General features: G+C 40.9%; 1 protein-coding gene across 1 annotated transcript; it reads right to left on the bottom strand.

The window, feature by feature from the left end:
• Positions 1-350: 350 nt before the first annotated feature.
• Positions 351-2,245, bottom strand: LOC140985551 (strychnine-11-hydroxylase-like). Its single transcript, XM_073453394.1, has 2 exons — positions 1,223-2,245; positions 351-1,113 (listed from the first exon to the last, which is right to left on the bottom strand). Exons 1-2 carry the CDS (start codon positions 2,234-2,236, stop codon positions 502-504), a joined length of 1,626 nt encoding a protein of 541 aa, XP_073309495.1. The 5' UTR covers positions 2,237-2,245; the 3' UTR covers positions 351-501.
• Positions 2,246-22,899: the final 20,654 nt, after the last annotated feature.

Genomic DNA, 22,899 nt, shown 5'->3' with positions numbered 1-22,899 from the left:
ATGAGTGCCATTTACGTCTGCCTCAGCCCCAAATAATTGAGTGATAACGCATCAGTTGACATCGACAAATTCAAAACAAAAATTTGTGTGAGACGATTTCACATGTCATATTTGTGAGATAGATCTTTTATTTTGGTCATTCATGAAAAAGTATTGAGTATTACTTTTTATTGAGAATATCGGTAGGGTTGATTCGTCTCACAAATAGATATATTCTTTTTTTTAAATACACTCGTAAAGTACGGATATTAAGGAATGATATTATCAAATAAATTTTTTAGTAGGCAAAATAAGATTAAAAAAAAAAACTAGCCAGTTGCTTGGTGACTTAATCAAACTCAAGCATAAGATTAAAATTTTTTTATTTATTTCACTCCTAGTTTATTCAACAAAATACATACACAATAAATTGTGCAGCAATTACAGAAGCTTGAGATTAACGAACATATATATATATAAATAGTATAGTAAATCGCAGAAAAATTGTTTGGTGAAAGCAGCTTAATTGACTGGTGTAGCAACCAAGCAGAGTGGAATTTTCTTACGCATTGCGACTCCTGTAGCTTCTTCCATATCAATATCCTCCGGTGACATCCCCTTGGGAAGTTCCCAATCAAAGCGGAACAAAAGATTCGCAAGTGCGAGCTCCACAACTGCGATGGCAAAACTGGCTCCAGGGCAACCTCTTCTGCCAGCACCGAAGGGTAACAACTCAAAATGTTGTCCTCTGAAGTCAATCTCGTTATTTAGAAACCTCTCAGGCCAGAATCTTTCTGGCTTCTCCCAGTGCTTCGGATCCATTCCAATTGCTGCTGCATTGAAGAGCACTCTGGTTTTTGCGGGGATTTCGTATTTGTTGTCGATGACGCAGTCCTCTAATGTTTCTCTTGGGATCCATAGTGGGGCGGGTGGATGGAGTCTCCATGCCTCTTTGATCACCATTCTTAGGTATGCGAGTTTTGGAAGATCGCTTTCTTCTACTTTTGACTGTCCTTTGCATACTTTCCTAACTTCTTCTTGAGCTTTCTTGAGGACTTCCGGATTTCTCATCAGTTCTGCCATTGCCCATACGATTGTCACCGAGGAACTATCGGTGCCAGCCATGAATATGCCCTGCAATTCATCATCACAATATACATATATAAGAAAATCATGATTGTAAACAGGGACAATGAAGCAAATATTGGGTTAATTGGGTGTCATATAGATATAGTACGCATACCAAGAGAAGACCCTTCAAATTTACATCTGTCAGAGTAAATTCTTTCTCCATTTCCTTTTGAACTCGAAGCAATACATCGACGATGTCTTCGTGATCTTGTTTAGCCCTCTTCGGGTCTCTGTGTTCTTCCATTTTTTTGCTCAAAAAGATGTCCACTTCCTCCATATTTTTTTTCAATCTCCTGTCTACTCCATTGAACTTGTTTAGCCAAGCCAACCATGGAAAATAATCAGCCACGTTGAACTCAGCAGCCAACTGCTGCGTATCATGAAACACATGCTGATATTTGCCACTCCTTTCATCGAAATCTTCATGTTCTTCAGCACTGCTAATCTCTCCGAAAGCCACCCGACGAACAGTGTTATTCGACAGAGCGAACGTGATCACGCTCAGATCCACAGGGTTTTCGGAATTAGCAACACGATCAATCATGAAGGTCATCTCTTCATCACGTACTTTTGCGAAAGATTGGACCCTTTTGTTGGACAGCAGCTCCAGAACAGCGATTTTCTTCGCTTCTCTCCAGTAGTCACCATACGGTGCTACGGAGATGGTACCTAAATTGTAGGTGATTCTCTTGAGAGAATACAAGACGGGTCTCCCCGAAAAGATAATATCGTGCTTCTTAAAGATTTCTCGTGCCATATCGGCCGATGACACGACGAGGGTCGGCACGGATCCTAGCTGCAAGAACATGAGGTCTCCATATGTTTTGGACAATTTAATGAGAGCCCTATGAGGCAACTTTCCAAGCTGGTGAAGGTTGCCTATAATCGGGAGCTTCTTAGGACCAAGTGGGAGCTTTCTTTTCTTTTTCGTCAATTTTAATAACAATAAAATTGTGATGAAACTGATGAAAAGCAGCAAGAAAATTTCGGAACTCATTTTCTGCTCGGTGTAAGATAGAGAGCTGCTTTGATTTGATGATCGATACATGAGCTCTGCTAAATTTATAGAGACGATGAGAAGATTATCAGCCGGTTTCTTGTGCAGACAAATACGACTTCGGTACATCAATATTGCAAAAACAAATAATTGAATTGGGTTTTTAAAAAATTAATGATCATAGATATTTAAAAACAAATATTTTTAAAAAATTTCTTCAGTGAAAAGAAATAATTTGATAGTTCAGCTTGGTATTTTCAAAAAGTGGGTCTAACGTGTAACAATTTTACAAATCTATATCTATGATACGAGTCGATTTGATTTATATTTTTATTAAAAATTAATATTTTTAAACATAAAAAATAATATTTTTGACTTAAATCAAAATATATTGCACAATACATGTTTAACATAAAAAATAATATTTTTTACTCAAATCAATATATGTTACACAATATTTTTTCGTAATATAACTAACAATAAATGATGTTTTTACATTAAAAAATAATATTTTTTTCATAAAAAACAATAATTTTCATGGTTCTAATAGTTTTCAAAAAATTAATATTTTTGCATTGAAAAAAATAATAATAGTTTTCATGCGTAAGATCGGATTTGATATCTGTATCATAATGTTGACACGTGAGACAATATCACATGAATTTTCATACATTTCAAGATTATATTCTTTTTATTTCCATTCTTGATATTGATTCCATGGCGGAAGTGTAAAAAAAATAAAAATAAGAAAATGTTTTTGGGTTATAAATTTCGTTTAAATGAATTAATATTTCATGTTTCTGAATATTATTTCACCATTATTTTTTTAAGATTTATCCTTTAACTCATCATTATATGCTAGGTCGCTACCCAGATTTTTATCGTAAACATTACCTAACTATATCTCACAATGTCGCTTTAACTTAATTTTTGAAGCCATTATAATATTATCTTTAAAATCAAATGAAACACTTTATAATTAAACTTTCAATAATTAAACCGGCATTGAACCTCATGTGATATGATTTTGGCGCTATGGGATTTTGATAATTATTGTGAGGCCCGGGGTCGAAAAGGGCGAGAGGTGATCGTAGGTGCCATGAGATTGCACGGCAAATGAGCGGCTCTTGACAAGCTTCTAGGCGAAAGGAACATGAATGAATCGATCTTAAACCGGAAGTAGAGGGATTCCAAAACTGTTCAGGTATAAGATTGTGCAGTTGAAGTGTGCTTAAAAGATTTGATAGGTAATGCTCATATTATAAAGGTGCATATTCTTTTCGGTAGCTCATCACATAAAAACTCCAAAGTTAAGTATGCTTGACTTGGGGCAAGTCTGAGATGGTAATCCCGTGGGAAGTTTCCTAAGGTGCGTGTGAGTAAGAACATAAACATACTGGAAAGACCCATCTTGGTACAGTGGAGACAGTCGTCGAATCTGGGGTGTTACAGTTGGTATCAGAGCCGACCTCTCCTAGTACGATGTTGTTCGGAGGCAAACCAACCGGAAGCTGGTGGGCATGCGAGGCCCGGGTTCGAAGAGGACGGGGGTGATCGTCGGTTCCATGAGGTTTCACAGATAATGAGCGGCTCCTGACAGGTTTCTAGGCGAAGGGAACATGGATGAACCGATCTTACACCGAAAGAAGAGAGATTCCAAAACTGTTCATGTATGGGANGTATGTCATATAGTAAATTACTTTTATATTTATTTATTTAATTATCTAAATATATAGTCTCACAAAAAATTAATATTTTAACGTGTTTGTCAAACATATCCTTTTATCGAAAGTCACCTTTTTAAGTACAATATGTTAGAATCAGAATTTCGGAGTTTGATAAATTGAGCGTTTGAAAGTTACAGAAGTGATCAACTCAACTAAACGTAACTGAACTGAAATGACTTGAACTGAAGTTGCCCGACTGATAATTAATACGCTGAACAATTCGAAGGCAACTGAACAAATTAAAGCTAACTGAAGTTGTGCTGTAGCGAACTGAACTATCAGTTAAGACTGATCAGTTGTGCATAGAAAAATATATCAGTTGCGTACTGATAAAATTGTATAGATACTAATAGTTTCAGTTTGGTAGTATTTAACACCAAACTGAAGTGAGTTATTACAGTTTCTGTAATTAATCAAATACTTTTAGTGAAAATCGTATCCTTGAGATAGAAAGAGTGACATAAGAGCATTTGAAGTTTTCGAACCTCCATAAATCTTTGTGTTCTTTATTTTCTGCTCTAACAAGAATGGTGTAGATAGAGAGCTGCTTTGATTTGATGATCGATACATGAGCTCTGTTAAATTTATAGAGACGTCAGACAACGTTTTACTGTGCAGACAAATATGACTTCTGTAGTCAATTGGCTCAGCTGGTGGCTTGGATTCACTTAAATCAAATGTGGCTCCTCCCTGACCCATCCATAGTTGTAAAATTGTACTAAAAAAATATATTGCAAAAACCAATAATTGATATTTGGGTTTTTAAAAAATATTCTAACGAACATAGGTATTTTATAACAAATTTTTTTAAATTTTTTGAAGCTATTTTAAAACGATGTCCCTTTAAATTAATTTAATTCTTATTTTTTGAAGCTATTTTAATATTATCTTTCAAATCAAATGGGACACTTTATAATTAAAATTTCAATTAACAAGTATTGAACATCATGTCATGTGATTTTGGCGCTATGTGATTTGATCATTATGTTGTTAAATTGTAGTTTTGATCTTGTATTTTTGTTTTTTTTAAAGTAATTTTAGTTCTTTTTTCAACGTGAGGTTAATGTGACGTCGACATGATGTCACATCGACATTCATGTTAGAAAAAAAATCAAATTGCGAAAAATTGAAAGAAACAGGACTAACACTGAAGTTTGACAACTTAGATAATTGATACCCCCAGAAGTGTCTGGCTCATCTTAGAACCAGGGTTGTGGTGAAATTAGGAAGCCAAAGAAGCATAAACCAGGGATATGGATCAGATCACCACGAGCACGGATGTGAGGTAAGTCCGGGCAGTGTGATAAGTCAGCGGACAAGGCTTCATACCATGATCATTTACCCAAGCACATTGGTACAGATGTCACTCCCGAGTTCATAAGTATGAGATGTCATGTTTTGATATCATTTACATGTTTTTCAGTGCATGCAGGGATGATATAATTAGATCAGGATTGGTATGGGTAGTCAGATGCAGTAGTGTCAGGGAGAAGGGTATGGGCAACCATCTTACTATGATTAGCAACTAAGCACTGAAAACAAGGTCATCATTGACTTTGCCTTAATACATAGCACGTTTAATTAACATATATTCATTCATATATTTTTTTTTACTAGAAAGCATACTCTCTTTAATTCCTTTGCGTAAAAAACACTTGATTGACTTGAGGATCGGAGTGCTCACGCTGGAAAACCTTATGCCGCCCCATTAACGTTCTTTATTCTTTTAAAGGTCCAGATTCTCTTGCCTCGGTATTCTCCGCTTGATCCCCAGCGTTCCCAGGTTGAAATCCATCCGAGCCGATATAAACTTCCATTTAACTCAACCCGATTTACCAAGTTGACATCATAGGCGTCATCTGTGGTAAACTTGATATAAGGCGTAGATATGATTTCCACACGTAAATCAACCTGACGGGATGGTTCTAGGAAGGAGCCCTCGGACCCAGAGGTTCCTCAGGGAGATCCACCACCTCAGCAAACTTTGGTGATCAACCAATAACAATTAACCCAGTAGATAGCAGTAGATGTCCAGAAGACCATTATGGATAAGTTACCTTCTAGTAGCAGCCGTGTTCACCACGAAGAAGGGTCCAATGATCAGTCCCCTCATATGGACAAGACCAGGAGGGAAGAAAGTTCCCAAGAGTATTCCAATGCCCTTACCATGCCGAAGGAACTCGAAGGCTTGAGAAAGGAAGTGAAGAATCTGGAAAGAATGGTCGGGTCTTCCAGGGCCTTCCGAGTCCAGCCGAACTGCTTGAGCTTTCTGACTCAGATGATTCACTATCAAAATAAGCCAACTTTGACTTGTTCTCCTCGGCTACCAACACCTTATGCTTCTTCTTGAAGAACTTCTTCTCATCTTTGGATCTAATTTTGTCAAAAGACTTCTTTCTCTTCTCAGCTGATCTCTTGTTATCCTTCTTCGGTTCGATACAGTCTGCTATAAACTGTTTAGATTTGCCACAATTGAAACAGGTGTTGGAATCATCAGTTGATTCCCTCTTCTAATAAGATCTTCGGTGAGAGCCTTGAAAATTACCTTGATTCTTCCTTAGAAACTTATCAAATTTCTTCATAAATAGTGACATTGCATTGCTGCTCAACTACCCGATTGACTTATCACTCAAAACTGATGGTACCAGTTTCACTTTAGTTAAGGCCTTGGTTAACTGAAATATAGACTGATAATCCTCTCTTATTTGCAGTTCAAATTCATAAGCTTTTAGATATGCGAACATGTCATCCAGTCCAGTTTTTTTAAATCTTTTGATTCACTCATTTCCATTGCTTTTACATCCCACTCCTTGGGCAAACCACACGTCATTTTCATGATAACTTCTTGGTTATTGTACACTTTTTCAAGTACACTCAGTTCAATGATAATGCTACTTAATCATTCATCAAATTCATACATTGATTCCCTTTATTTCATTTGATGTGGTCAAACTTCTATTTAGCAACATATAGTTTGTTTTCTCTTGTTCGTTCATTTCCTTCGCACAACTGAATTGGTTTTTCCTAAAATTTTAGTTGTCTTGCACATCTTGATCTTGCTGAAAGTATTATTGTCAAGAGATTTATATAGTATGTCTTTAACCACATTATCAAGGTTGACTTTCTTCTTATCATCGTTTGTACATTCATTTCTGGGCCTTTCAATTTTCTGAGGTGTCCCCCATCAGTTATAGCAACAACAGTATTCGCTTTCATAATTATCATTGGTCCTTAAATAATGATGTACCACATATCATTGTCTTATGAAGCTAAACGAGCAGGAATCCTTATCTTCTAATCATCAAATTCTTCTCTGGAGAATATTGAGATCTTGTTAAATAAAGCCATTTTTAGAAAATGTTCAGAGACGAGAATAAACCTCCCCTGATACCACTTGATAGGATCAATTGAATTTTTTAGAAAAGTGTTGAATAAACATTTCATAAAATTTCTTTGTGCAAAAATAATTCAGTTTTGTTAGAAATTGAACTAGTTATTTTCGATTGTCAATGTCAGTTGGCTAAAAAATATGTGCCAAAAAAAAAAAACCAAATTGACAGATGAGAACACTTCAAATGATGGCTTGACTAAGTAAACTGAAGGGTAAACTTGAAGTAAAATGTACTCAAGTTTATTTCTGGATATTCAGAGAATTCAAGCTCCTACGTCACCCATTATTCTTTCTGAGAAGGCTCACATTAAAAGATATTGGTCTTTAATAAAAAAATTCAAAAACTCAGTTCAGTTTAAACTTAACACTGCAAAACTAAAACTTCTAGTTTGCTCAACTGAATGAAGAAACTATACACGAACTATTTTCAAATATAATGAATTACTAGAATTCCTAGCACTTATTGATCATGTACAATACTTTGTAAAGTGTGTCTTAGTTTATGAGAAGTTTTTGATTGAAATTGAAAGCAAGAAATTTGGTTGTAACTTCGAAACTAATAACCTTGTGACTGGGTAACCACTTCTCAACTGAACTGTATCTTTATTTATAGTTCCCGAACTGCTACAATCATAAACTTAAAAAAGGATCTAGCTATTGCAAATAATGTAGTCATTCCTATGTCTTTTGTCCAGGTCATCATTCTTGACTTCCGTACAAAAGTTGATTCTGGCTGTGTCAACGATGTACGAAAAAAATTCTTCAAAAATCAATCTAGCCCTCTGGTGTAACCCGATATCCTTGAAACTGAATGATGAAAACTGATAAAAGATGCTTGGTTTGGATTTCAGTTTAGCTCAAATCTTTTTTGCATCAATTATTTGTTAACATCAAAACATAAAGTTTTTTGTTCCAACACATACTACATGTCATCGTCCTATGCAAATAAATATGTCTTTATGAGAAATTTCCAATATTCATGATCTTCCTTTGAGAACATTTGAATTTTGTTGAAAGAAATCATTTGAGTATCTGTATCAGAGGTCGAAAAAAACCCTCTAACACCACTTGTCAAGATCCGGGATGTGTTTAGAGGAAGAAATAAATAAACACTGTAAAATTTGCTCTTAAACAATGAAAAATAATGCAAACGATCATGACAGTGTTAGCAATACGAACTTATTTTCTCAACACTTAAGGTCAGACCACAAATAGTGCGGTAAAAGGTCCGAAGGTTTTTATGATACTTTTATTCTCAAATATAAACATGCAATAAAATAAATAAGTGTAATAAATGAAATGACACAATTATTTTTATGGATGTTTAGAAACTCATGCTCCTACGTCACCCATTCTTCCAATTAGGATGGATTTTATTAGATGACTTTAGTTTTACAACTCTTTGTAACAGCCCGCTTCAATCTTAGGATTTATCCATTGGCTAACATGAAACTCCTAGTTAACTTTCACCAGCGGTTGAGATAACAAGTCTCACGACCAATATAACACAAATATATAGAAATAATGAATCCTTCTATTCAAGCTATAGAGCAACTCCTCAAACGGTCTTGACAAAAACAATTGAGTAATTGACATAAGCCCTAGTTGATCTTTGATGATTTGATGGATGCTCTTTGAAGCGAGGGTAGTTGAGCAGTAGTTGATATGAGTGTGAAGGGTACTCAGAAAATTTTCAGAGAATGAAACTTCATAAATTTCTTCGAATGTTTGTCAAATCATGTTGCGTCATAAGAAACTTTTCTTGGAATCCTCTATTTATAGTGCTCCTTGCATTTAGACGTTCAACATTCAATTGTAACACATTATTACAAAAATATTGCAGCTACCGTCTTTTCTTGATTCATAGTACACTTCAATAAAAGAGAAATTTGGCCTTTTCCAAATGCGGAAAGAAATGGTCACTTACAACAAAAAGTAACGGTCTCTGAGCTATGTCTATTTATGAAAACAGTCTAATCTTCCGATGTATTGTTTGTAGTACATGATCAATCCACGAACTATTCTCATAAAGTTGGTAGGATCTTTGTAAGATATGTGACTTGAATATGAAGATATCCTTACTCAACCTTTTTCCAAATATGCTTCGATAGAGTGAATGGTTGAGTGGTCTTATACCATATACTTGTAAGTTCGAGCGGTCGAATATATCAATAATCTACTTTGAGACCGGTTGAACGATTACTTCTGAATCTTCAATAGAGCGGTCGAGTACCTGTAATACATGAAAATGCATCTTGATTTAGTATTATAAGTCATTGTTTTTATCGCCAAAACTAAGAGATCTAATATGATACTGATACCCCCATAAGGATCCGGGTCGATTGACGACCTACCCGGACACTATCAAGAGCCCGAGCACTACATGTTTCCCAAGAATTCTTCGAACAGCCCGGTCTCCCGCGCAATCATCGCCCGAGCTCTCATATAAGTACCCGGGTAATCAATTGCCCGAGCCACCTCGAGAATTGAACCATACTCAAGTATGATTGATACAGGACGTCTAATCTGTCAGAACAACTTGGGTTTGGAGTGTCCTAAAAGTCATAAGAAGATAGGGTATGGGCAACCGACCTACCATACTTAGTAGGTAGCACTGGAATCAAGGTACCTACCCCGTTTTCTCCTATAAATAACAGGTATCCTTTTCATTTACTGGGTCTGAAATCTTTGAACTCTCAAGCATTATACATATTTTCTCCCAAATATTGCTTGTGTTCATCTTCAACCTGCTGACTTAAGCATTGGAGTGGCCACGCCGGATACCCCTCCGGCGCCCATTCACGAGTTTCTTTCATTGTTTGCATGTGCTATTGAAGCCATTACCTTCACTCAAATTCCCTAAAAACTATAAATTATTGATTTGACCCGTTGGAGCTCCTTACCCGGCTCATCCATTTCAACGAAGTCACATCATTGGCGCCGTCTGTGGGAAAACTTGAGATTAAGGCGTTGATATGGCTCATACTCGAAGAACTAACCAAGAAAATTCCCGGGCTCATGGGGATAATGCGCGTACTTCGGGGCAAGGTGAGGGTGTTCCTCCCACAGGACCCAATCTTATTACCATGACCCCGGAGGAGTTGGCAAGAATAATCTCCGAAGCGGTGAAGAAGGCTGTGGCCAGGGGAGAAACTTCTCGTCAAGTTACACCACCAGGAGATGTGCAAATCAATGAGCAGGAGCAAGAGCAAGAATTGAGGGAGGAGGAAGTGAGAGGAGAGGATGAGGAATCTAGTGTTGGATCCAAATCACCTACCGTGGCTGAGGAGTTGTTGGAGTTAAGGCAGAAAATGAAAGTTCTGGAAGGGCAGTTGGAGAGTCGTAGCATTTCTCGAGCTATTGCTAAGGGTTGCCCATTTACCGATATCATTGTCCGGGAACCTCTTCCCGGGAACTTCAAATCCGCCAAAGTAAAAGATTACGATGGCAATGCGGATCCTGAGGAGCACCTAGCCAGGTTCGAAAACATGGCCATGTTACACTGTTACACAGATCGAATCAAGTGTAAAGTGTTCCTCACCACTTTGGTGGATTCAGCTCAAAGGTGGTTTGAGGGACTGTCCCCTCAGAGTATTAATTCATTTAAAGACTTCCAGAAGGTGTTCCTACACCACTTCAGTAGCAGCAAGAAATACAAGAAGACCGCTTTTAGTCTTTTTGAAGTCAAACAGAACCTGGATGAAAGTTTGAGGGCTTATATTAAAAGATTTAATAGAGTGGCTTTGGATGTACCTACTTGCGCTACTGAAACAAAAACTACGGCATTCACCCAAGGCTTGAGGGAGGGTGAATTTTTCAAGTCGTTGACCAAAAAAGTGCCCGGGGATTTCGAAGACTTATTATCTCGGGCAGAAAAATACATCAACATGGAGGAAGCCCAGAAGCAGAAGAGGGAAGCCGTAAGAAAAGAAAGGGGAGACCGGGTAGCTAGGCCCGAGGAGACAGGGCAGAGAAGGAATAATCCAGGACACTTCTCTCACCACGTGCCTCTTAAGATTACCCGAGACAGAGAGGTTCAGGAATGCAGTAGGGATCTGGCCCCGGACCATCAATTATCCCGACCTGAGAAGAGAGGATTTTGTACTCTCCATAAGGTGTGTTATCACAACACCGAAGATTGCAAGACATTGAGGGGAAGCTATTCCTTCCATTCCGCCCCAGAGCAAAGTCAAGCCCATAAGATGCCGAGATTGCCATGGACATCTGCACAGCCAGGGCCCAGCACTCGGGGAGGAAGTATGAGGAATGTACCGAGGGGAGAGCCCGTTAGGAGAAGAGAGCCCGATCTTGAGACGAAAAAAAAGTCACCCCCTGCTACAGGATTGATAAAAATGATATCAGGAGGCTCCACTGATGGAGACTCCAACCGGGCGAGGAAGTGGAGGAGTAGGAGAGGATGTATGGAGGTAGATGGAATGAGAAGGAGTGAAGCGGTCATCAGTGTTGGCCCAGAGGATTTGAAGGGAGTGAACTTACCCCACAATGATGCTCTGGTTATCCAAGCCCGAGTGGCCAATTATGACATTCTGAGAATCTTTGTTGACTCGGGAAGCTCTGTGAATGTAATTTTTAAAGATGCTTTTGTGCAGATGGATTTGCAGGGCTACCATTTGGAAACCGTGGAAACTGCCCTCTTTGGTTTTGCTGGCCATGTCGTCTACCCGGAAGGGGAAATCGTCCTTCCATTAACCCTGGGTTCTCAGGATCTCAAGAAGACGGTGATGACTACTTTTACTGTGGTAGACTCCCCTTCATCATATAATATAATTTTGGGGAGGCCCGCTATGAATGAATTAAAAGCCGTAGCATCTACCTATCACCAAAAGATTAAGTTCCCGATTGGTAGTAGAGTGGGTGAAGTCCGGGGAGACCAATCTTCCTCCCGGAAATGTTATGTAGAAGCTGTCCGGGTAGAGCAGAGCAAAGCAAAGAAGGCTGGGAAGAAGGCCCGAACTGATGAAGTATGTGGAGGAGCAGTTGAGAAGGGGGAAGTGCACTTTGTGGCAGAAGAGGAGCAGGAAGTTGTGGAGATTGGACCAGGACAGCAGATCCGGGTGGCCCGAGATCTTAACATATCCACCCGGGTCAGTCTACTTAACTGTTTAAAAGATAATATTCACGTTTTTGCATGGTTCCAGCAGGAATTGACGGGAATCTCTCCCTTGATATCTGAGCACCAACTAAATATCCTCCCGGGATCTGACCCGATAAAGCAGAAAAAGAGACACTTTGGCCCCGAAAAGGACAAAGTTATTGATGAACAGGTAAAAGAGCTTTTGAAAGCCGATCACATTCGGGAAATTCAATTCCCCACTTGGCTCTCGAATGTGGTATTAGTGCCTAAATCAGCAGGGAAGTGGCGCATGTGTGTGGATTTTCGCGATCTCAATAAGGCGTGTCCCAAGGATCATTATCCTCTGCCCCGTATTGATCAATTGGTGGATTCCACATCGGGCTTCGAATTACTGAGTTTCATGGACGCATACCAGGGGTACCATCAAATCCCCCTGGCCAAGAGTGATCAAGATAAAGCTAGCTTCATCACCTCGGGAGGTACATTTTGTTATATTGTAATGCCTTTCGGGTTAAAGAATGCAGGAGCTACGTACCAGCGTTTGATGAACAAAGTCTTCGAGAAGCAACTGGGGCGAAACGTGGAAGTCTATGTGGATGATATCCTGGGGAAGACCCGGCAGGTGGCCAGCTTTATTGAGGATCTAGAAGAAACCTTTGCCACTCTCGTACATTACGGAATCAAGCTTAACCCGGCCAAGTGCATCTTTGGCGTAAAGAGTGGAAAATTCTTGGGATTCATAGTGACAGATCGGGGAATTGAGGTAAATCAGGAGAAAGTCAAATCCGTGCTGTGCATGCCATCTCCTCGATCTGTCAAAGACGTACAAAAGCTGACCGGGAGGATTGCTTCCCTCTCTCGATTTATTTCCCGATCAGCGCACAGGAGTTATCCTTTCTTTCAGGTATTAAGGAAGGCACGACAATTCGGATGGGATGATAAATGTGAACAGGCCTTCCAGGACTTGAAGATCCATCTTGCAGAGCTCCCTGTGTTAGTAAAACCAGAGCCCGGGGAAAAATTATTTGTTTATCTATCCACCACAGAGTATGCTGTCAGCTCAGTACTAATAAAAGAAGAAGGCTCCGATCAAAGGCCTGTTTATTATGTCAGCCATGCTCTGAGAGGACCCGAACTCCGGTACAGTAAAGTGGAAAAGATTGCTCTGGCCTTGATCATGACTGCCCGGAAGCTAAGGCCTTACTTCCTGTCACATCAAATAATTGTCTTGACTAATAGTCCAATAGGCAGAATCATGACTCATTCGGAAGTATCAGGGCGAATGATCAAATGGGCAGTGGAGTTAGGAGAATATGATATCGTATACAAACCTCGGGTGGCCATTAAAGCGCAAGCCCTATCAAACTTTTTGTCTGAGATGGTACAGCCTGCTGAATATGAAGTATGGAGGGTGTTTGTGGATGGGGCGTCTAGCCTTGCAGGGTGCGGAATAGGTGTGGTAGTAATATCTCCTTCAGGAGAGAAGATTAAGTTGGCTTTAAGGATTGATTCCCGGGTTACTAATAATGAAGCCGAGTATGAAGCTGTCCTTGCAGGAATCCGAGCTGCTAAAGAGATTGGAGCTTCCCGTATTATTGTATATTCTGATTCACAATTAATTACTCAGCAGATAAAGGGTGTTTATGAAGCTAAAGATGATAGGATGCTCAAATATTTACAGCTCATAAAAACCCAGGCAGCCATCTTTGTGGATTGGAGTATCGAACAAATACCCCGGGAGGAAAATGGAGAGGCAGACGCTCTAGCAAAAATGGCTGCCTCATTATCAGAAGTTAACACCCGGGAAATTTTGCATGTTTCACGTTTGGTCCTGTCCACCGAGGAAGAAATACTACCAGTACCCGAGGACTCCTGGATGACGCGATTGATTAAATTCATTACAACAAATGAATTACCTGAAGACAGGACCCGGGCTCAAAGAATCAAGAGACAAGCTCCCAGGTTCGTTCTTTTAAATAAAATCTTATACAGAAAATCATTCCAGGGGCCTCTGCTAAAATGCTTGTCTGAAGGAGAAGTGGATTATGTCCTCCGAGAAATACATGAGGGATGTTGTGCTGCGCATCTCGGAGGGATGGCTTTGGCCCGGAAGACAATGCTTGCCGGATTCTGGTGGCCAACTTTTAGCCAGAATTCTGCTCAAGTGGTCCCGGCTTGTAAGAGATGTCAATATCGCTCAAACTTCCAGCACAGTCCGGCCACTCCCATGAAGCCTATCTGGGCATCTTGCCGCTTTGATCAATGGGGCCTGGATATTGTTGGTCCTTTCCCAACTGCCAGGGCTCAAAAGAAGTTCTTACTGGTGGCTGTGGATTACTTTTCCAAATGGGTGGAAGCCGAGCCATTGGCTAGAATTACTGAACAGGAAGTATTGAAATTTTTGTGGAAGAACATTGTTTGCCGGTTCGGATTGCCCAGAAGACTAATCTCAGATAACGGGAGACAATTTCAGGGCAAAGGAATTACATCCTGGTGTCGTGAAATGAAAATCACTCAGTCTTTTACTTCTGTTGCCTACCCTCAAGCTAATGGTCAGACAGAAGTTATTAACAGAACTATTATACAAGCATTGAAGACCAGGCTACAAGGAAAGGGAAAAGATTGGGTGGAAGAATTACCCAGTGTTCTCTGGGCGTACAGCACTACTCCCCGAGCGCCTACTCAAGAAACTCCTTTCAACCTGGTATATGGTTCTGAAGCAGTCCTTCCTGTCCAAATTGGGCAAACTTCTCCCCGGGTAGAATCTTATCCAGGCGGCAATGATCAAAGTCGGGTCATGGAATTGGATTTGGTAGAAGAAAGAAGAGACCGAGCAATAATTCGAATGGAAGCATACCGAGGTCGAATCATGAAATCGTACAATAAAAAGGTCCGAGTTCGAGATTTTCAAATAGGGGATTTAGTCATGAAAAAAGTTAATCCTGCCGGGGATGTTGGGAAACTAGAAGCTCGGTGGGAAGGACCTTATAAAATTACCCGGAGGGTTAGCTCAGGATCTTTTTATTTAGAAGACACGCAGGGACGCTCTCTCAAAAGGCCTTGGAATGTATTTAATTTAAAGCAGTACTATTCCTAACAGATGTAATTGATTGGTTGAAGATATAGTGAAAGATCTGTTTTTCTCAAAGAGAAGCATTATATTATTTGTTGTATCTTAGACTCGGGAAGAACTAATTTAAAAGCCCAGGGCACTACACCCTGGCTCGGGGAACCACACCTCGACCATTCCCAAGTCCCGGGACATGATCCCCGGCCCAAGGCTCCGCACCTTGGTTCTTAAAAGCCCAGGGCACTACACCCTGGCTCGGGGAACCACACCTCGACCATTCCCAAGTCCCGGGACATGATCCCCGGCCCAAGGCTCCGCACCTTGGTTCTTAAAAGCCCAGGGCACTACACCCTGGCTCGGGGAACCACACCTCGACCATTCCCAAGTCCCGGGACATGATCCCCGGCCCAAGGCTCCGCACCTTGGTTCTTAAAAGCCCAGGGCACTACACCCTGGCTCGGGGAACCACACCTCGACCATTCCCAAGTCCCGGGACATGATCCCCGGCCCAAGGCTCCGCACCTTGGTTCTTAAAAGCCCAGGGCACTACACCCTGGCTCGGGGAACCACACCTCGACCATTCCCAAGTCCCGAGACATGTTCCTTGGCCACACGCCTTGATTATTCTTAACTCGGTAGGATCCAGGCTAGGGACATTCATTCGTTACGAAGATATGTTCTTTTCTTATCATAATTGTTTACTAAAAGGTCCGGTTAGTTCTTAACACTTGAAATATTTTCTTGATGTTTGCATAAAAAACAATGGTGTTACTTGGCTATCAAGAGATTAATCGAGACACTATTAAAGGAAAGAATCTGTTCAATAAAAATCCGAGAACAGGAATTACAGAAGTAAAGAAAAAAGAGAATACAACCCTAGTCTATATCAATATGATCGGATCCTGGCTCATCTTCCTGGTTTTCCTCCTTCTCCTCCTCTCCACCCTTGGGAAGGGATGCAATGGCCAGGCCAAAATCAGGAAAATTTTCCTTATCCTGGGGTAAGAGTCCAGCTCCCTCAAATTGTTCCCGGCACTTGTCAAAACCGGTCTTGAAAAGAGGGTAAGCCTTATCTACCACGGCCTTATTGAACTCAGGAGATTGAAGGAAGGAAGCTTGCCATTTATCCTTATTATGCTCCGCCAGAGACAAAGCATTCTCGGCCCTCTCTGCTCGGGATTGTTGAACTTCTATCTGCTCAGATAGAGAATGGTTTCTCGACTCCGAGACAGCCAAGGCACCTCGCAGATTCTCCTCCCGAATGGTAGCTTCATCGAGGTCCTCCCGAGACTTGTCCAATGCCGTGTGAACCGACTCCAAGGAAGCTTTCAGGATGGCGATCTCCTCTTCGTGAAGGCTTTTAGCCCGAGCAAGCTCTCCGTGCAGTTGATCTTGGATTTCTTGAGCAGCCCGGGTTTGATGACCTTTCTTGGTAGCCACCGCCGCCACTTCCTCAAAGGCCGAGATCATCATTTGGGCAGCCTGTACAAAGCAAGTTAGTAAAAGAAAGGATAAATGAAGGAAAGAAGAATAAAGAAAAGACTTACAGATAGGAATCGGTTAGATCCCTCAAGGAACCGAGCACCAGGCCCAAAATTCTTCAAAAAGGCATCTTCCTCAGGAGTGAGCATAAGCTTTAAGCGCCGAATACCAGTTGAAGAAGCTCCCTCCAGGAAGATGTTGGGCCAGGTGGGTTGATCAGTCAGAAGAGGCTCTTGGGGAGGCTCCTCTGTAGGTTGACGCTGGGGAGGAGTGGTTGACGAGCTCTGCCCTCCTTCCCAGTTAGATTCACCCAGAATCCGCTCCGGGCTTGTGACAGCCTTTCGCGTCCTCCGGGTGAGGGGAATGTGGTCTTCGGGGTCTTCCCGGGATAAATCCCGGGTCACCTCTTCTTGCTGGGCTTTTTGCCGCGCTGCTTCCGCCTCAACCTGTTTCTTCTCACGGGCAGCCTTCCGGGCTGCCAATTTCTTCTCCTTGGCAACCTTTTCCTCTTCCCATTTCTGGAGAAAAGCCTCTTGCATTTTGGAGGAATCTGCGCAATAAGAAGGAGAATTAGTAGAGATTATAAAAGATGGATGAATAACAAACTAAGAAGACAGGAATTAGAAAGTTACCGGGTTGAGGGTCCGAGCCAGCCACCTCGTCAATCACCCGATCTATTGGGTCTTCAGCCCGGACGCTCAACCCATAAGTGATCAAGTGCTCCTGGGAAATAAGGGAGGAGGAAGAAAATTTTTGACCCTCCACCAAGTCGTGGCTTCGGGTGTAAAATTCCTCGAATTTGTAATCTCGAGGAAGGGCAGACTGGGGAGTAAGAAAGGGAAGAAACCCTGTTAGACAGGAGAGAGAGGATGGGAGTTGTATAAAGAAATATCTTCCTTTCCATCCTTTCTGGGAAGAAGGAATGTCATCAAGGAACCGGGCGTTGAACCGGGCAGAAAGGGAAAAGGCATTATCACCTAGCCTACAGGTAAAGTAGTAATGAAGAATAAGGGGGTTAATAACAAGGTTATACATACGAAAAAGGACAAAGGCCGAGGCCATAATCCGAAACGAGTTAGGATGAAATTGATTGACAGGAACCCCAAAGAATTTGGCGACCTCAATATAAAAAGAAGGGATGGGGAAGCGAAGACCATTCTTGATTTGGTCCCGGAAAAAAGTAGTATACCCAGGAGGAGGGCTATCTGCCCGATCAGAGGGGCCGGGTATAATAATAGGAAAAGAAGAGGGAATAACTCCTAGGGTGCGGAGTTCCTCGTCCGCCCCCGAACGCAAAGTGCTGCTCATTGAGGAGAACCAAGGAATTCCCGGGGCCTCAGAAGAAGGGCGGTCAGAAACCCGAGTTTTTCCCTTACCCTTGTCCTTTCCTGGGGCTCGGGAAGTACCCGAGGAGGAAGGTTTTGAAGAGGAGGGTTTGGTTAGAAGGGTTTTTTGTTTTTTAGAAGGTTGAGTTATAGAACGGCGAGGGGGAGACGGAGGGGAGTCAGAGCGCAATGCGGTGTATTCATCGCTAGGAGAGCCCCGCACATTAGCCCGAGAGGTAGAGGAAGTAGAATTAGACATATTACGAAGGAGAAACTTACAAGTTTTTGGAGAAGGATGGTCGAGAATCGTTGGAGCTAGGTGATTTCGCGCGGAGGAGCTTCAAGAAGAAAATTCGCAAGGGCTTCGCCGAAGTTTTGAATTTAAAAGTTTTTTTTCGAAAACAGGAGGCCTAATATATATAGGCGGTGGGAACGAATCTGAACCGCTGATCCAGAACAGAACAAACGAACCAGATTAACCTCGAAAATTGAGCGGCATGATTGGGCGGGACATTTGAAAAGACGGGGGCATAAATCGAGGCGTCATGATCATTTATACACTCGGAATACGTACAGATTCTGACAACTTGGCAGTAGGGCATACGTCATTATAACACCATATCAATTGCCCGGGTGATGTGAGAACCCGGCATTTCATTTTAATCCCGGGTTGTGTGAGAACCCGGCAGTATAAGAGCCCGGCATTTTATTTTAAACCCGGGTGATGTGAGAACCCGGCATTTCATTTTAAGCCCAGGTGGGGGAAGAGCCCGGCAATTTATGATAGGCTCAGGAAACATTAGTTCCTGGCATTTCGGTTTTACGCGCTAGTTATATACTACTCGGCTTACAGAATTCATTGGCAGAAGAATAGGAAGATGAAGAATTACATCTACAAAAATTTTATTGAGGAAATAATCTATGCCACGTTACAGCAGCTAGTTCAGAATCTACAGAATCCTGCCACTCAACTATCCAATTATTCAATTCATGGATTCGTAAACTAGTGAAGGATTCGGCAGAGGAAATCTTCTTTAGCTGATGTCACTCCTTCCATAGCATAGCATGCAGGAGAACTTGGTCAGTTGCTAGCTCTGTAACGTGGTCGACATCAAATTGTTATTTATATCTTCTCGCTACTGCCCTCTGGGAACGTGTGAATGCCAAACCATTTTGATAAGAATTCTGGAGATCTTGAATCTTGAACCATGAAGACATAACCTTTACCGAGATATATTCTTCAATAGTCTTCTTCAAATCTTCCAGATAAGGAAGCATCTCATTTGTGACAATGATATGCGTGCTGCTACAAGCGGTAGACTCACTCGAACTCGGCATATTGGATTATTGTTCTTATTTCACTTTCATCTTCTTATTTATAGACAGGTGGTATTTAATGTTGAAGAAGGTGGAGAGCCGTGTGTTAGCTTAAACGTTTTTTATTTATGAAGAAAGACGGCGATACAGGTATCAATGTATCGGAATTAACAAATTCTTGGAACGTGGAATGATATGAATGCGAAGCGTGTGTCATAATAACGTCTCTTGGAATACTCAAGAAGAGTAACCGACAGAACACCGTACTCAGAGCCCGGGAGGCTAGAGTCCCGGGCATTTCAAGGAAAGCCCGGGAGATGTTAAGGTTTTGCATTGTGATTTTATCAATTAACCTTGTTCCACTCACGGTATATATGCATCAACCGATAAACTTAAGAGATTACAGCAAAATAACGACAGAGACAGGCTTCAATTAGTATTTTATTCAACCATAAACATTAGCGCGTACTACATCATCGTATTCTTCCTCTACAGCAATTATCCATATTTTCACCCAAGCAGATAAAGGTCCGGTGGAAGTCTTCAGGAAGCTGTCTGAATCAACAATACGCTTAAGGATCTGTATTTCTTTCCGAAGCATTAATTGGTAGATACGACCATCTGTAAAGACGTCGTCTACCCACTCAGCTAAATGCAAGTGCTCTCGCACTCTCCTCAGTTTAGCAACCAGGCTAGGAGTGACAGCTTCTCCAGAATCATAAAGAAGTTTCAGTCCCTGAAGCTCTTCCCAGTAGTCAATAATTGCGTGAAACACTTCATCTTCCATAGTAGATTTTCGAATCTCTAGAACGGATTCCTTTAAGGCTTCGCTCATACTCGGAGTTTTCGAACTACTTGCACCAGCCATTGTGTTTCCTGGATGACAGTTTGTTAGTGCGATTGAAAAAGGGGTGAGTGGCTATGTATAGGAGGAAGGGACTAATCACAGCCGTTGATCTGTAAATGCACGAACGACTGAGATGGGCCAAGAGTTGAAAAGACGTGTACGGTTATCAAGGCGTCAGACTTATCCACTTCTCGAAATGCGAAACGTCTTTCAAGCGAGAATTTATGCTATGACACGTGTCATCGTGGTGGTATCGACAGGGCCCAAGAATGTTAAACAATAAGTTATTATGAATCCAGGGGACAGAAGGTCTCGGCATTTCATCTCATCTATGGGATATTTGAAGACTTCAATTTGGTGCACTGTTCATTATCCCGGACTTATCGGGACAGCGAGTCAAGCTCTAGCCCGACTATTTTAGGGATGGGTGGTGATACCCCCATAAGGATCCGGGTCGATTGACGACCCACCCGGACACTATCAAGAGCCCGAGCACTACATGTTTCCCAAGAATTCTTCGAACAGCCCGGTCTCCCGCGCAATCATCGCCCGAGCTCTCATATAAGTACCCGGGTAATCAATTGCCCGAGTCACCTCGAGAATTGAACCATACTCAAGTATGATTGATACAGGACGTCTAATATGTCAGAACAACTTGGGTTTGGAGTGTCCTAAAAGTCATCAGAAGATAGGGTATGGGCAGCCGACCTACCATACTTAGTAGGTAGCACTGGAATCAAGGTACCTACCCCGTTTTCTCCTATAAATAGCAGGTATCCTTTTCATTTACTGGGTCTGAAATCTTTGAACTCTCAAGCATTATACATATTTTCTCCCAAATATTGCTTGTGTTCATCTTCAACCTGCTGACTTAAGCATCGGAGTGGCCACGCCGGATACCCCTCCGGCGCCCATTCACGAGTTTCTTTCATTGTTTGCAGGTGCTATTGAAGCCATTATCTTCACTCAAATTCCCTAAAAACTATAAATTATTGATTTGACCCGTTGGAGCTCCTTACCCGGCTCATCCATTTCAACGAAGTCACATCAGATACCAACATGAAATACCATATCGACACTCATGTTGCAAAAAAGGTAAAATTGCGAAAAGTTTAAAGATGTATGACTAACATCAAAACTTTACAAGTTAGATAATCATAATCGCAAGGACGCAACATGAAGGATAAGTTTTTATGTCACATTTGAAATTAAGTTCTTCAAGCTTGTTATTAAATATATTATCCCAAAAGGAAAGAAATCGAGAGAGGAGAGAAACAAAATGAAACAAGCTGGTGTAGAAATCAAACTTCCTAAGTAAAAAATAATTTATTTGACAGATCTTAAGGTATTTTTAGTTATTTTAATTCAAATCCATACTTCTTAAAAAATGACATCGTCTTATATTTTTAGAAGATTTGGCAATATTATAGTGGCTTAAGCTTATCGCCATCTTAGGTGAAAATACGCGGACATCGTCTCACGTTGAACTAAAAAATAAGAAAACAAAAATACTTATATTTTATTTCAGAAGGGGAGAAATTTGAACCTTAACCAACATAATTCATATTTTGAATTAGACCTATTGGACTAACAATATATTTTAATCAGTCTAATTTGACGATATATTTCAATTTGCATTATTGAAGAGAGAGAGCTTTGGTTGCTCTCGAAGAGTAGTAAAATATGGAAGTTGGAGGTCCGAATTTCGATTGCTCCACGTTAAATAAAAAAATAAATTAATTCATTTTTTTATTGATGATTCAAACATAGTAGACTTTGTTCTGCACTCCCAGACAAACTTATTTAATTTTCTATTTTTATAAATTTTTTTTTTTTTACTATTTTGATCCAAATATTAACGTGACATCAGACAAGTTAGCAATTTTTTATGTTTGATATCAACGTAACAACCATGATTTTTAAAATATAAAAATAGTAGATTAAAATTGAAATTTAATAACATAAATAAAATTACGAAAAAACAAACATAAATAATAAAATTCAATTTTTCATATATAAAATATATAATATCATAGTTGGAACATTAAACAATACTAAGTAAGATAGATTCTATATTTAGGCTGCGTTTGGTTGCAGGATAAAATAAACTAATGATTAGTATGTAAATGATAAAGAAAATGATTGTCGTAGATATGTAATATATGGTAGTATGTTTGGTAAGATTTTTAAGTGTAGGATAATTTTGAAATTTTTGATGAAAGGACAAAATTGCCCTTCCTCTTTTTTTTCTTCTTCCACTCCGGCGGCGGCGGTCCGGCGACGGCTCCGGCAGCCGACGTGGCGGCGACAGCGGTAAGTCGGTGGTCCGGCGGCGGCGGCGGAGGTCCGGCGAGTGCGGCGGCGGCGACGGTGGCGGCGGTCCGGCAACGGCGGCGGCGGCGGAGGTTCGGCGACGCGGCGGCGGTCCGGCAGCGGCGACGGTGGCGGCGGTCCGACAGCCGAGGTGGTTCAATAGTGGTGAAGGAGGAAGGGTAAAATTGGAAAGGGAGTAGGGATAAAGGAGGGATTAATAATCCT

This window comes from Primulina huaijiensis, chromosome 10 (assembly GCF_012295235.1).
Source record: "Primulina huaijiensis isolate GDHJ02 chromosome 10, ASM1229523v2, whole genome shotgun sequence".
In the NCBI taxonomy this organism is placed as follows: domain Eukaryota; kingdom Viridiplantae; phylum Streptophyta; class Magnoliopsida; order Lamiales; family Gesneriaceae; genus Primulina; species Primulina huaijiensis.
The sequence above is the reverse complement of the archived record's forward strand: the minus strand, read 5'-3'. Positions and strand labels throughout refer to the sequence as shown.